Genomic DNA, 15542 nt, shown 5'->3' on the forward strand with positions numbered 1-15542 from the left:
ACTCGGGACCCCGTCCGAATGTACCAATAAGTCCCATAATATAATACGGACTTACTTCGGGTTTCAATTCACGTCAAACAACATCAAAATTACAATTTACACCTCGAGTCGAATTTTTAAGTTTTAAACTTTTCAATTTGCAAATCTCGTGCGAAAACATATTAAATGAATCCGGAATGACTTCAAATTTGGCACATAAGTCATAAATGACATAATGGAGCTATTCAAATTTTCAGAATCAGATTCCGGCTCCAATATGAAAAAGTCGACCCCGTGGTCAAACTTGAAAATCTTTAGCCTTTAAATTACTAGTTTCCGTTAAATGGTCATAACTTTAGTTAGGGACCTCCAAATTAAATTTCGAGCATACGCCCAAGTCCCAAATCACGATACAGAGCTATCGGAACTGTCAAAATATTGATCCGGGTTCATTTACTCAAAATATTGACCAAAGTCAACTCAGTTGAGTTTTAAGGCTCTATTTCACATTTTAATCCATTTTTTACATAAAAACTTTCCGGAAAAAAAAAAGAGGAACTGAAACTCTGAAGAATGCTCTATTTTTTATGTTTAGCATCTGATAAATCTTCTCATTAATTGGATTGATAATGTTATGTGTTAAAATTGATTTAGGTGAGTTATATTAGGAGTGTATCCCGTTAAATTAGTAGTTTTTCGTTATTAAACAACTGAAGAGACTTATTAATACGTTGTATTCATGAATACATGTGAATACAGCGGCTGACAGCTGGACTGCCCAGTTTTTTAGCCGATTTTTGCTACTGTATTCATGAATACAATAGCTCGAATACACCGAATACATTACCATAACAACTGAAAGATAGTTACGGAAAGTAATTATGTAAATGATAGCTATAGAAAATTAATAGCCACTAAACAATACTCATTTCTGAAAATTCCTTTATAATAAAAAAGTACTTGGCCCCATTTATGCTTTACTCGAATATTAAAGGTCAACGGGTGGTATATCTATCACCAATTTATACCATGTTTACACTTATGACTTTTTATCACAAACTTATTACCAATTTACTTATTTTGCCATGTCTATATGCAATACATAGACGTTTTTACTCTTTTCTTTTTAACATGCAATTAACAGATGAGTAGTAATGACCATATTGGAATCGAGAAAACTACTATACATTTTTTTTTATTTTTAAGGTTCAAACCTAAAATTTTTGTTAATGATGAAAATATCCTATTAATCCCACCATAATCATTAATGGTATTTCGAAACTACAAATAATAAAGGGGAAAAAACATAATTAGGCAATATTCAAGAAAAAATTTTAGAATCCTAGCAGAAATTAGTAATTAACAAACTAGCATCTAATTAATTATAGTCCTGACCAAAACATATAATGCTGGACCAAAAATCAAGTTTTCACGCGTGTGAACGGATTCTAATCAAACAAAGGACCGAAAATCAGTCCTATTAATTACCTAAAATTAGTCCTATTAATACTCATCTCTACCAAAACGTTTGATCAGATTATACAACCCATTTAATTACCTTCAACACACATCTCTCTTCTAGCATTAATGTCACAACCAAAGAGCATATATGTACGAATCCTCCAAAGGAAAGTAGCATTTATTTTAATTTTTTAGTTGTTATTTTCGTATAGAGTAATAAAAATATAATTAGATTAATGAAACATTATAAGTATTTTATGGATATGTAAACTTAAAGTTATTTTCATAGTAAATGTGTTTGTTTCAATATCCTAATAGTATATTTATACACCTATATGTTACTGTTTGTACGTAATGTATACCAAATATATATTTAAAATATATCACATATACGGAGTATATATTTCAAATGTCAAATATATATAAACTATATATTGATCTCATCAGGTATATATAATTATATATTAAATATACATAATACATATATTGAATATGTATATTTGTTTATATGTTATGTATACAAAATTATACGTTGCATTGACATAAAACTAGTTCGGTATAGGCAAATATACATAATATATTCATTACATATGTGTAATATTTAAAATTACATTATAAAAAAAATACCACATATATATATATATATACACCTTCGAACATGGAATAAAAATGTGAATTTACTTAGACTGTGTTTGATATAATAATAAAAAAGGGGATTCTAAGAGCGAAAACTTTCATAAAATGGTAAGTATAGATTAATGACGGGAGAAAAATATGGATAAATTAATATGGTTCAAAATTAATTCCTTAAATTGTGGACTATGTTTAAAACTTTGAAGAGTACTAAACGTACATGATTTTAAAAAAATGATGTAATTGTAAATGAATGTGTTCTTTTTGGAATAAAACAAAAGTAATGATCTTTATTTAAATATTATTTAATAAATAACTGACAATATAAAAAACTCAATAAAAAATAAAGTAATGCATTAGTCTCATTCAAAGCTAATATTTTTAGCCGCACCAAAATATCGGGACTAGTTTATATCAAGCCCAAATCAAATAGGGCTGGCGGCCAACGGGTCCAGAGCACCAACCCCACGGCCCACACGAACCACTCTTTTTCTGTCTGTTTCTCTTCTATTTACTGTTTTCCCCTTTTTCTTTTCTTTTTTTCCGTTCTTTTAATATCTGTATTTTAAAACTAAAAAAAGCAACGTGAAATTTTTCTATAGAAGGACAATTTGTGTTTCAATTAAATAAGTTGACCATTGAATAATGTTGTAAGTTACCAGTACCTAATCATTATAAGAGTATCAAAATTGCTAATTTCAATTAGTTTTAAATAGGCATAATAGCTTAATAAATAGTATTTGTATTTATACCGATGTGACATCCTAGCCTCTTTAATCCTGTATACAGTTAAAACCGAGCCCACCCGATTTTACTATTTGACCGAGACCGGGAGTTTGCATCGAAGGATGACCTCGTAACGGAATAGGCCATATCACGAGGGTAAGGTACCGAGTTCAGAACCGAGGTACCTATTGTCGCGCCCCTTTTTTTTTCTCTTCTCGCGAAAAGCGGGCTTCGACGTTGTGACAACTCCTTTTTAGAATGGGAGATAGAGTGCTAAAGGAGAAGAGTTGCCACCTAACGATTTTTTAAGGTGTGTTAGGGCACCTATTATGCAAATAACTCTGTTTGACCATTCAATGTCACCAAAGATCGGGTAAGGGCTCAAGTTACCTCAAAGAGAAGGTGTTAGGCACTCCTTGAGGTCCACAACTGTAGGTCCCGGCCGAACTTAAGATTATGTGGATTATGATTAAGCTAGGTGATCAAATAAACAAAGGGAGTTCAGAAGTCATAGAACTTTATTACAACATGATTAATACAGATCTTAGTGCGAACATGGGGATACAACTATTTAGATCTAATAACAACATATAAAGAGGAAGGGGGAAGGGATCCTAAGTTTTTTAGCCTAAAGGATCACCCCGTGCAACATAAATAATACTTCATAACTCCCTCAAGATGGGGTGTTACTCATATTATTCAGCGGGCACAGACTATCATCTCCTGCTACCTGATTACTATGTTAAAGTTGTTACCTAAAGCGCACTAATTCAATTATAAGTCGTACCTGATGCGTGCACTATCCATCCCATACCTATGGTCCAGGAGGTATTGGACCTCTATTTTGGGTGGTTCTAAACCTCACTTAGACTGCTCAAAAATGTTAAAACTGAGTGACATACAAAAATACATTGGACTTCAAATATGGAAATTTAAGGCTCAAGTTTGCCTCCACACTTAAACAACAAATGCACGCGAAACAGGTTTTTCATGTTAGGCAATTCAGAATTAAGGAACTTAACTCCCTATAGGCAAGATTTCTAGGTGACCGGTATCAAGGCATGCAAGCAGATTCAGGAACCAGCAAGATTCATAGACAGGATTGCATAAGTTATTACACACTAGTTATTGAGAAGGCAAATTCTTCAATTACTAGCCCTATAATTGTTGCGCCTAGGTGAGTTATGTGATAGAGGGAGTAGAAATTCAGAATTACTCATACACTTGATAATGGCTAAGTGAGTGGTGAACAGAGTTTAAAGGGCATCATTACCAGTTATTAAGGCGAGCAGTGACGTCCTATAGGCACGATTTCTGACGATTAACAATTGAGGAGTCTGATTTTATTGTTAGAACTTATAGACAGATTTCTCTAGGTGAAATATGCAATACCATAACAAATGATATGATTAGAGTCCTATAGGCATGATCTCTAGTAATGCGAATTAACAGAAAATTCAACAATATTTCCTACGGGCAGGTTCTCTAATCAACATATAGCTACAAAGATATTGAGACATTTGAGTTCAGGCTTTACTAATAAACAAGTAGTGCAAGTATGTGTGTTTCCCTAATGGCATACTTTCTACAGTGTACATAGAGAATGGACAACATAAGGCAAAGCATCATTCAATCCTATAGACATGTTTTCTATCCATCATACGTTAATATTAGAATCTACCCCATCCCCTTTTACTAACACCCCAGTCGTTTATACAAAGATTATTATTACATACCCAAATTAATAATAAAGTAGTAATATTACATGGCAATAGACAGGCCTATAGCATGCCCAAATAGAATAACTAAATACCTAGCCTTATTGGGCCATCAAAACTTCTAGCAGCAGACTTAGACCTTAACAAAGAACCACACGATCACAGGTCCATAGGGGAGTTCAGACCCCTTTCAATAAGCCATAACACCAAATATTGCATCACTTGGAGCAACCAACATAGAATACAGTACATGATAGGGAAGTACAGCATTAGGGATAGTTTGGAGGTTAAGAGGAGTGACTAGGGCCGAGCCCCTAGTGCTTCAGAGTTCACAAGGGCCTAAATTGGACCCTGAGCAGTGCTCGTACTAGGGATTCAGAATACCAAAGCAACAAGTAAAGAGAATGGACAGAAATTCCTAGAGTGATCATACAGCATAACTGGTCAGGTAGACCAGCAAAATTCAGCAAAGTTCAGTAGCAAAGCATCACATAGACAAACATCATAGAAAAAGGAAAACAAGTTTGCTAACATACCTAGATTGCACTAGTTGACATTTAAGGACCTAAATTAAGTCAAGTCTAACCTAAGGCCATATCAATACTTCGACAAAATGGAGGTATACATATATCGATTATCACAGAAAGGAGAAAGTAGCAAGTGAACCAAGGCATACTGAAAAAGCATGTTAACCTAGGAGCAAGGTCCTAGTCAGTTGAAATAGAATGTTTGCCTTTAGAAAATCAGGGTAGCATGACACAAGTTTAAAATAGATTTTTGGGCAGTATTACAAAAAAACACTCAAACATACACAAGACTTAGTAAAAGTTCATTCAAGTAAAAGTTAGGGCATTATCTAAATACAATAGGCATAATCAATATACAACCACAATATTGAAGTTCAAAATTAACATGTAAAGATGTTACAGGGTGCAGAACTAGTCTTAGGAGATAGGGAATTGTAGAGTACAAATCATAGTGAGTCATGACATGAATAGTACACTACTCTCATGCGTCAATTAACACAGAATGACATCAAGTTAAACACCATCATACTTGAACCAAAATTCAGATACATGTGGAGAAAGAAGGGAAGAAAGCAAATATTATGAGGGTTTAAACACTAACCAATAGCAGAATTAAAAGAGTGCAGAGTGTAATAGCAAAAATCCAAAATCCCCGATGCTTCAGAGTTCGCAAGAACCTCGAAAATGAGCTCCGAGCAGTGCTTGCACCAGAGGAGGTTATTCAATAATTTCACAGTGTTTTAGGGTAACAATGAGTAAGTGAGAGAGTAGTGAAAAACAGTAGCCAAAATTAGGGTTCAGAAATCTCTCCCTTAAGGGGTTTATATAGTGTAGAAATGAACCAAGTAAACACGAAAAACAAATTATTCAAATACAAATAAGGAAAGATATACTAGAATCAATTAGAATCGATTTTTAGGGCATGAAACAAAGGGGTTCAGTAAATCAACAGGGAATAACAATTATCACGTAAATAATACTAAAAATAAAGGAATACAGAAGGTTAAACAGAGAATAAGGAAAATATCATACCAAAAATTATTTAGAGTAAGATTTAGGGCAAAATAAAGTAGAAAATAAGGAAACATGGCAGATTAAACATAAATAAGGAAAAGAATAGTCAAACACGGAAAAAGAAAAGTTTCAATCAAGAATCAGTAAGGAACAAGGAAAAAATTCAAACCCTAGTTCGAAAGGAAGCATAGATAGTCGAAAATCTCGCTGAATCGGACCATATAGAGTGCATATAGATGAAATATCGTCTAAATCTCATAGATTGAAGGTGGTGGAATCCCATTTGGGTACTGGTACTTGCAAAAATTAGGGCAAGTACCATATAACATCATAATCTTGCAGACAAAGACGAGGTACTACATAAAAGGTAAGTAAATCACAGAGGGAGTCCTTGATTTACTCGGATTTGGAGAAGATGGGGGAGAAGGCTAGGGTTTCTGAAAGAGGGAGAAGGGAGATGGGAGGATACAGAGGCATCAAGCAAAGGGTGAATGGGGGTTAGGTTTAGGAGTTAGTCTAGTTAAAGGGAGGGTTTAATTGTGGTCCGTTGATCTTGAGAGATCAACGGCCAAGATTAAAAGAAAGCTGGGGCGAGTCGTGTAAAGCGGGTACCGATCGGGTTGGGGTTAGTCGGTTATTTGTATTGGGCTTGGGATAATTGGGCTAAGGTTTGGGGTAATTGGGCTGAGGTCTGGGTAGTTTTAGGTCCGGAAATTGGCATGTTTTGGGCCAACTATTAAATATACAATAATTATTTTTAAAATAATTTATAAAATAACTAATAGGTAATAAAATGCTACTTGTGCAATAAGATGACTGAAAATAATAACCCAATATTATAAAAATATAAAAATGATACTTTGGCATAAATAACATAATAAACGCAATTATTTGTAAAATATAGGCCATTATTGCAAAATTAGATAAATAGCTTAAAAATGCTAATACAATTATAAAAAATAGAATAGAAATGTCTGAAACATATATTATGGATGCAAATAATAATTTTGGGTAAATAAGTCATCACAAAATAATTTAAAGGATAATTACTAGTTATTTATATAATTAAAATATAAGAAAATTAATTTAAAGCTCTAAAAATTATGGAAAATTATGAAAAAATGCTTGTATAGGTTTGTAAACTAAATAATGATACAAATATTCTATTTTGAAAGTATATATGTATTTTTAAAAATATGAGGAAAAATTGAGTATCAACAGCTGCCCCTCTTTACCCAGGAATGATGAAAGAGTTGTCGGGTAAAGAAGTGATGACCGATTTTGACCGAATGGGGTGATTTGAAAAAATGGAGGCCGAATCTTGGTTCCTGAGTTGCCTACATATGCCTGGTATTACGGGAATCAGGCCGTATGTAGTTCTGGATCCATCGGAGAACTGAACCGGTGGAGTTGTTGTAGGAATGGTCGTATGTTTCGAAAAAGGGTTCTTTAGGATAGGACAGTATCAGATGAATTTGCGCGAAATCACGAATGTGAATCTGAGAAGTTATGGATGTATTTCAAAATGAGCATTTGAATAGTTGTCAAGTGAAAATGGGTAACTGATGGTGGTTGACTGCATTTGACATAATCGCAGGATGTGAACATTGAATGGAAACTGGAGCGAAGATTGCTCCCGTTAGGAGAACGGTTACCTCTTGGATTACCTACAAAACTTAAAACACGATGCATGCAAGTATATATGGATTATTGCGAGAATTTAAACATGATCCAAATTCCCTTTGGACCACGAAAGTTGTCTTTGGACGGTGAGGATGATGTCCTTAGACCATGACGTCCTGCACCATGAATCATGTGATAAGGGATTCGCAGGCCATGAAATGATGTCCTCGAGCCTTGAAAATGGTGCCTCTGAACCATGACGCCTTTGAATAATGATGTACAATATTGAGAGATCCTCGGGCCATGGAATGGTGTCTTCCGGCTATGAGGATAATGCCTTCGGACTATGACGCCTTTGGACAAAATGGTAATGTTTCAGCCCATGAAATGCAAAAACATGATGTTTGGTCATATGCGAAGATTCGACAAGACAAGGCTTAGTCTTGGGTAAGATGAGGGCAATGCTTAGCCTTGGGTGAGTAAAGGATAACGCTAGGTATTAGATGGCATAATGGAGGTAGCATTTAGTCTTTGAGGAAAAGACAGTGCTTAGCCTTATGCAAAAAGGGGAGGCAGGGCTTAGCCTCATGCAAAATAGGAGACAATGATTAGTCACATGCAAAGGAGGGAAGTGCTTAGCCTTGTGCAGTTAAGGAGGCAGGGCTTAGCCTTATGCAAATAGGAGACAATGCTTAGTCTCGATGCAAAGAAAGGAGACAATGCTTAGTCTCATGCAAGGAAAGGCAGTGCTTAGCCTTATGCAATTAGGGAGGTAGGGCTTAGCCTCATGCAAAATAGGAGACAATGCTTAGTCTCATGCAAATAGGAGACAATGCTTAGTCTTGATGCAAAGAAAGGAGACAATGCTTAGTCTCATGCAAGGAAAGGCACTGCTTAGCCTTATTCAATTAGGGAGGCAGGGCTTAGCCTCATGCAAAATAGGAGACAATACTTAGTCTCATGCAAATAGGAGATAATGCTTAGTCTCGATGCAAAGAAAGGAGACAATGCTTAGTCTCATGCAAGGAAAGGCAGTGCTTAGCCTTATGCAATTAGGGAGGCAAGGCTTAGCCTGATGCAAAATAGGAGACAGTGCTTAGTCTCATGCAATTAGGAGATAATATTTAGTCTTTTGCAAAGGAAGGCAATGCTTAGCCTTATGCAGTTAGGAAACATGGCTTAGCCTCATGCAAAGAAAACAATGAGTGATAATAGAGTGTTTCTTAGCTGGAGATGCTTGGGATAGATAATCTGCTATCTTGAAGGTAGTGACCTGATGTGTCTGCAAATATTAGTGTCTTATTATGCCTGCATCCAAAAACAATTATGAGTTTTGGAAGGGAAGGTTGGTTCACGCTTTTATCTTCTACTTTGCCTGTGCTCCTGTCTTGAGATCCTGTTTGAGCCACCCTGGGTAGCATCTGGCTGTCATAAAGTTTTCGAAAAATATGCATGCATTTGATAAATATAGTTATTTGAAATGCAGTAGTATGCGATTTCAAATATTTTAGATGAACCGGTGACTGTGACATATTTTAGAGACATTGCGACCTCCTTGCTTTAGAATTTTGAGGGTTCCCCTCAAAATTCTGCCCCAGTTTAAATGCAATACTTTGGTTGTTCCGTGTATGACGATGTCGGCTGAACTTGCTTTAGAATTTTGAGGGTCCTCCTCAAAATTCTGCCCTAGTTTTCTGATCATGGCAAAATGAAGATTTTATTAAGATGTGACCGAACCCACAAGGCTGCCTACGTATCCCCTCTTAAATGGAAATCAGGTCAAGCGTAGTTTAGTTACATCAAGTGAAGAAATATAAACAATCCTAAACATAAGTATCTCTTGACTGCGTCTGAGTTGATAGGTTTTGGCCAAATCTCTCCGTCCATTTTTGCAAGTATGAGTGCTCCTCCTGTTAATACTCGATGAACCATGTAGGGACCTTGCCAGTTGGGTGAGAGCTTCCTCTTGGCTTCATCCTGATGTGGGAAGATCCGCTTTAGCACCAATTGCCCCCGTGCGAATTGCCTTGGTCTAACCTTTTTGTTGAAAGCTCTTGCCATTCTGTTCTGGTAGAGTTGATCGTGACATACCGCATTCGGTTTCTTTCCATCAATGAGATCTAGTTGCTCGTATCGGCTCTGTACCCATTCTGCATCGCTGAGCTCTGCTTCTTGTATAATTCTTAAAGAAGAGATCTCTACTTCGACAGGAATAACCGCTTCAGTAGCATAAACCAATAAGTAGGGAGTTGCCCCAGTTAATGTGCGAACCGTGGTACAATACCCGAGCAGAGCAAATGGCAACTTCTCGTGCCATTGTTTATAATTATCCACCGTTTTACTCAATATCTTCTTGATGTTCTTGTTGGCGGCTTCTACGGCTCCGTTCATTTACGGTATGTATGTCGTGGAGTTCCTATGCTTGATCTTGAACGTTTCACACATGGCTTTCATCAAATCGCTGTTTAAATTACCGGCGTTGTCAGTAATGATTGACTGAATCACTATCCTCATGTTGTGTTGTCTCATTATATGTCACAATCATAGGTTTATCGGGATATGTAATAATAATGCTGAAAAGAAAATTGTAAAAATAATAATAATTACGAAAAGCAGTAATGCATTAAAAAAAAAAAAACTTAAAAACATCAACAAGTGCGGCTTGATGGCTCGAGAAATTATTTCAAAATAGAATACTGAAAAATGTCTCAAATGCTCAAAACTATTTTTTAAAGTAATTCATGCTAATTTGCAAAGCTACCCAGGAACTCGACAGGCCCGGGATGGTGCAGCAGTCCAGTTCTTGAGAAGATGCCAGTATACACGAACCAATCTTTGGGAATGGGAATAATCAAAAGAAAGAAAAAGCTAAAGGTAACCAAGTTAGTAAGGAATATTAAAAGAGTGTTTGTGATATTAAAACATATTTCACAAAGTCATGCAATAATTCGTGTCCTAATTTAGGGACCTCATTGTGCCCGAGGTAGCCTAAGCGACACGTAGACTTGGAGAAAATTGATGTCAACATTTGCGTCATTTCTTTACGCAATAGTGATCAACACGTTGGCATATTTTTCTCCAAGTAATGCACATAGTATGATAGCATCCATAGGGATTGTGAAAATCCCGTCGGACTTTGAACAAGGTTCATCTTAGCGGGTTGTTACGTTAATAACGCTTCAACCCGTACTAGGTTTAGCATGATGCATGTACATTTCAAGTTGGAGTAGGGTTTCAAGAATGGTCTAGATTGGTACTCCCAAGTGGACAACTTGAGAGGGAAAGGCACGGGAACGTCGATTGCACCACTAATCGACTAGTCTACCGCAAATAAGCCTTTCCGATTTAAAAGGATAATTTTTGGAAGAGCGTGGACACTCATCAAGTGCCGCTATGATGATAGTTGGCACGAGTGGAGTATAATGTGGAGCATGCTTTATGCAGCAATAATAACACGCTGTCAAGTATTTGCATGATATGTAAAAGCAATAAATAATATAGCAAAGTTAAACATGGAAAGAATATAGAAGAAAGACAAAAGGAAGGAGTTAGTTTAGTTCATAAAAATATATGCGGGAATGTAATAAAGCAGGTAAGGAAAGAGGCATCATATAGCAATTTTGACAAGATAAAAGAGCAGTCATAGCAAGTAAAGGTGAATAGGGGGAAGGGATGTGCCTGTCATAGCAGATTTAAACAAATAAAGGTGAGTAGGGGAATAGATGTGCATGTCGTAGCGGATTTAAACAAATAAAGGTGAGTAGGGGAAAGGATGTGCATGTAACAAAGAAAGTAATCCACATAAACCAAGTTCATTATGGTAAGAGCCTAAGAGTAAATCCCCAGCAGAGTTGCCATACTGTCGCACCCCTTTTTTTTTCTCTTCTCGTGAAAAGCGGGCTTCGACGTTGTGACAACTCCATTTTTTAGAATGGGAGATAGAGTGCTAAAGCAGAAGAGTTTCCACCTAAGGATTTTTTAAGGTGCGTTAGGGCACCTATTATGAAAATAACTCTATTTGACTAGTCAATGCCACCAAAGATCGGGTAAGGGCTTAAGTTACCTCAAAGAGAAGGTGTTAGGCACTCCTCGAGGTCCACAACTGTGGGTCCCGGCCGAACTTAAGATTATGTGGATTATGATTAAGCTAGGTGATCAAATAAACAAAGGGAGTTCAGAAGTCATAGAACTTTATCACAACATGATTAATACAGATCTTAGTGAGAACATGGGGATACAACTATTTAGATCTAATAACAACATATAAAGAGGAAAGGGGAGGGGGTCCTAAGTTTTTTAGCCTAAAGGATCATCCCGTGCAACATAAATAATACTTCGTAACTCCCTCAAGATGGGGTGTTACTCATATTATTCAGCGGGCACAGACTATCATCTCCTGCTACCCGATTACTATGTTAAAGTTGTTACCTAAAGCGTACTAATTCAATTATAAGTCGTACCTGATGTGTGCACTACCCGTCCCATACCTATGGTCCAGGAGGTATTGGACCTCTATTTTGGGTGGTTATAGACCTCACTTAGGCTGCTCAGAAATGTTAAAACTAAGCGACATACAAAAACACATTGGACTTCAAATATTGCAATTTAAGGCTTAAGTTTGCCTCCACACTTAAACAACAAATGCACGCGAAACAGGTTTTTCATGTGAGGCAATTCAGAATTAAGGAACTTAACTCCCTATAGGCATCATTTCTAGGTGACATGCATCAAGGCACGCAAGCAGATTCAGGAACCAGCGAGATTCATAGACAGGATTGCATAGGTTATTACACACTGGTTATTGAGAAGGCAAATTCCTCAATTACTAGCCCTATAATTGTTGCGCCTAGGTGAGTTATGTGATAGAGGGAGTAGAAATTCAGAATTACTCATACACTTGATAATGGCCTAAGTGAGTGGTGAACAGAGTTTAAAGGGCATCATTACCAGTTATTAAGGCGAGCAGTGGCGTCCTATAGGCACAATTTCTGACGATTAACAATTGAGGAGTCTGATTTTATTGTTAGAACTTATAGACATATTTCTCTAGGTGAAATATGCAATACCATAGCAAATGATATGATTAGAGTCCTATAGGCATGATCTCTAGTAATGCGAATTAACAGAAAATTCAACAATATTTCCTACGGGCAGGTTCTCTAATCAACATATAGCTACAAAGATATTGAGACATTTGAGTTCAGGCATTACTAATAAACAAGTAGTGCAAGCGTGTGTGTTTCCCTAATGACATGCTTTCTACAGTGTACATAGAGAATGAACAACATAAGGCAAAGTATCATTCAATCCTATAGACGTGTTTTCTACCCATCATACGTTAATATTAGAATCTACCCCATCCCCTTTTACTAACACCCCAGTCGTTTATACAAAGATTATTATTACATACCCAAATTAATAATAAAGTAGTAATATTACATGGCAATAGACAGGCCTATAGCAGGCCCAAATAGAATAACTAAATACCTAGCCTTATTGGGGCCTTCAAAACTTCTGGCGTAGCAGACTTAGACCTTCAACAAAGAACCATACGATCACAGGTCCATAGGGGAGTTCAGACCCCTTTCAATGAGCCATAACACCAAATATTGCATCACTTGGAGCAACCAACATAGAATACAGTACATGATAGGGAAGTAGAGCATTAGGGATAGTTTGGAGGTTAAGAGGAGTGACTAGGGCCGAGCCCCTAGTGCGTCATAGTTCACAAGGGCCTCAATTGGACCCTGAGCAGTGCTCGCACTAAGGAGGCCAACAAAGAACCTAGGTAGCCTTGGCTTTCAGCCGGCTTAGAATAGGAATTCAGAATACCAAAGCAACAAGTAAAGAGAATGGACAGAAATTCCCAGAGTGATCATACAACATAACTGGTCAGGTAGACCAGCAAAATTCAGCAAAGTTCAGTAGCAAAGCATCACATAGACAAACATCATAGGAAAAGGAAAACAAGTTTGCTAACATACCTAGATTGCACTAGTTGACATTTAAGGACCTACATTAAGTCAAGTCTAACCTAAGGCCATATCAATACTTTGACAAAATGGAGGTATACATATATCGATTATCACAGAAAGGAGAAAGTAGCAAGTGAACCAAGTCATACTGAAAAAGCATGTTAATCTAGGAGCAAGGTCCTAGTCAGTTCAAATAGAATGTTTGCCTTTAGAAAATCAGGGTAGCATGACACAAGTTTAAAACAGATTTTTGGGCAGTATTACAAAAAAACACTCAAACATACACAAGACTTAGTAAAAGTTCATTCAAGTAAAAGTTAGGGCATTATCTAAATACAATAGGCATAATTAATATACAACCACAATATTGAAGTTCAAAATTAACATGTAAAGATGTTACAGGGTGCAGAACTAGTCTTAAGAGATAGGGAATTGCAGAGTACAAATCATAGTGAGTCATAACATGAATAGTACACTACTCTCATGCGTCAATTAACACAGAATGACATCAAGTTAAACACCATCATAGTTGAACCAAAATTCAGATACATATGGAGAAAGAAGGGAAGAAAGCAAATATTATGAGGGTTTAAACACTAACCAGTAGCAGAATTAAAAGAGTGCAGAGTGTAATAGCAAAAACCCAAAATCCCCGATGCTTCAGAGTTCGCAAGAGCCTCGAAAATAAGCTCCGAGTAGTGCTTGCACCAGAGGAGGTTATTCAATAATTTCACAGTGTTTTAGGGTAACAATGAGTAAGTGAGAGAGTAGTGAAAAATATTAGCCAAAATTAGGGTTCAGAAATCTCTCCCTTAAGGGGTTTCATGAGAGGGGTTTATATAGTGTAGAAATCAACCAAGTAAACACGAAAAATAAATTATTCAAATACAAATAAGGGAAGATATACTATAATCAATTAGAATCAGGTTTTAGGGCGTGAAACAAAGGGGTTCAGTAAATCAACAGGGAATAACAATTATCATGCAAATAATACTAAAAATAAAGGAATACAGAAGGTTAAACAGAGAATAAGGAAAATATCATACCAAAAATTATTTAGAGTAAGATTTAGGGCAAAATAAAGTAGAAAATAAGGAAACATGGCAGATTAAACACAAATAAGGAAAAGAATAGTCAAACACGGAAAAGGAAAAGTATCAGTCAAGAATCAGTAAGGAACAAGGGAAAAATTCAAACCCTAGTTCGAAAGGAAGCATAGATAGTCGAAGATCTCGCTGAATCGGACCATATAGAGTGCATATAAACCAAATATCGTCTAAATCTCATAGATTGAAGGCGGTGGAATCCTGTTTGGTACTGGTACTTGCCAAAATTAGGGCAAGTACCATATAACATCATAATCTTGCAAATAATAATGAGGTAACACATAAAAGGTAAGTAAATCACAGAGGGAGTCCATGATTGACTTGGATTTGGAGAAGATGGGGGAGACGACTAGAGGTTCTGAATGAGGGAGAAGGGAGATGGGAAGATACGGAGGCGGCGGGCAAAGGGTGAATGGGTGTTAGGGTTAGGGTAGTTAAAGGGAGGGTTTAATTGTGGGTTGTTGATCTCGAGAGATCAATGGCCAAGATTAAAAGAAAGCCGGGGAGGGTCATATAAAGCGGGTACCGATCGGGTTGGGATTAGTGGGTAATATGTGTTGGGATTGGGGTAATTGGGCTAAGGTTTGGGGTAATTGGGCTGAGGTCTGGGTAGTTTTAGGTCCGAAAATTGGCCTGTTTTGGGCCAGCTATTAAATACACAACAATTATTTTAAAAATAATTTATAAAATAACTAATAGATAATAAAATTCTAGTTGTGCAATAAGATGACTGAAAATAATATCCCAATATTATAAAAATATAAAAATGATACTTCGGCA

General features: G+C 36.5%; 1 protein-coding gene across 1 annotated transcript; it reads right to left on the reverse strand.

The window, feature by feature from the left end:
• Positions 1–8904: 8904 nt before the first annotated feature.
• On the reverse strand, positions 8905–10072 carry LOC138903190 (uncharacterized). The gene is made up of 2 exons (XM_070191120.1): positions 9627–10072; positions 8905–9106 (listed from the first exon to the last, which is right to left on the reverse strand). Exons 1-2 carry the CDS (start codon positions 10070–10072, stop codon positions 8905–8907), a joined length of 648 nt encoding a protein of 215 aa, XP_070047221.1.
• Between the last annotated feature and the right edge of the window lie 5470 nt (positions 10073–15542).

The sequence above is a fragment of the Nicotiana tomentosiformis genome, chromosome 12, assembly GCF_000390325.3.
Source record: "Nicotiana tomentosiformis chromosome 12, ASM39032v3, whole genome shotgun sequence".
Classification (NCBI taxonomy): domain Eukaryota; kingdom Viridiplantae; phylum Streptophyta; class Magnoliopsida; order Solanales; family Solanaceae; genus Nicotiana; species Nicotiana tomentosiformis.

Bases quoted from the DNA above. Each gene is read 5' to 3' on its own strand.
- LOC138903190 (XM_070191120.1), bottom strand. From the start codon at position 10,072: ATGAACGGAGCCGTAGAAGCCGCCAACAAGAACATCAAGAAGATATTG. The intron at 9,107-9,626 runs GCAAGGTCCCTA...ACTTTATGACAG, and splicing joins AGGAAGCTCTCACCCAACTG to CCAGATGCTACCCAGGGTGG.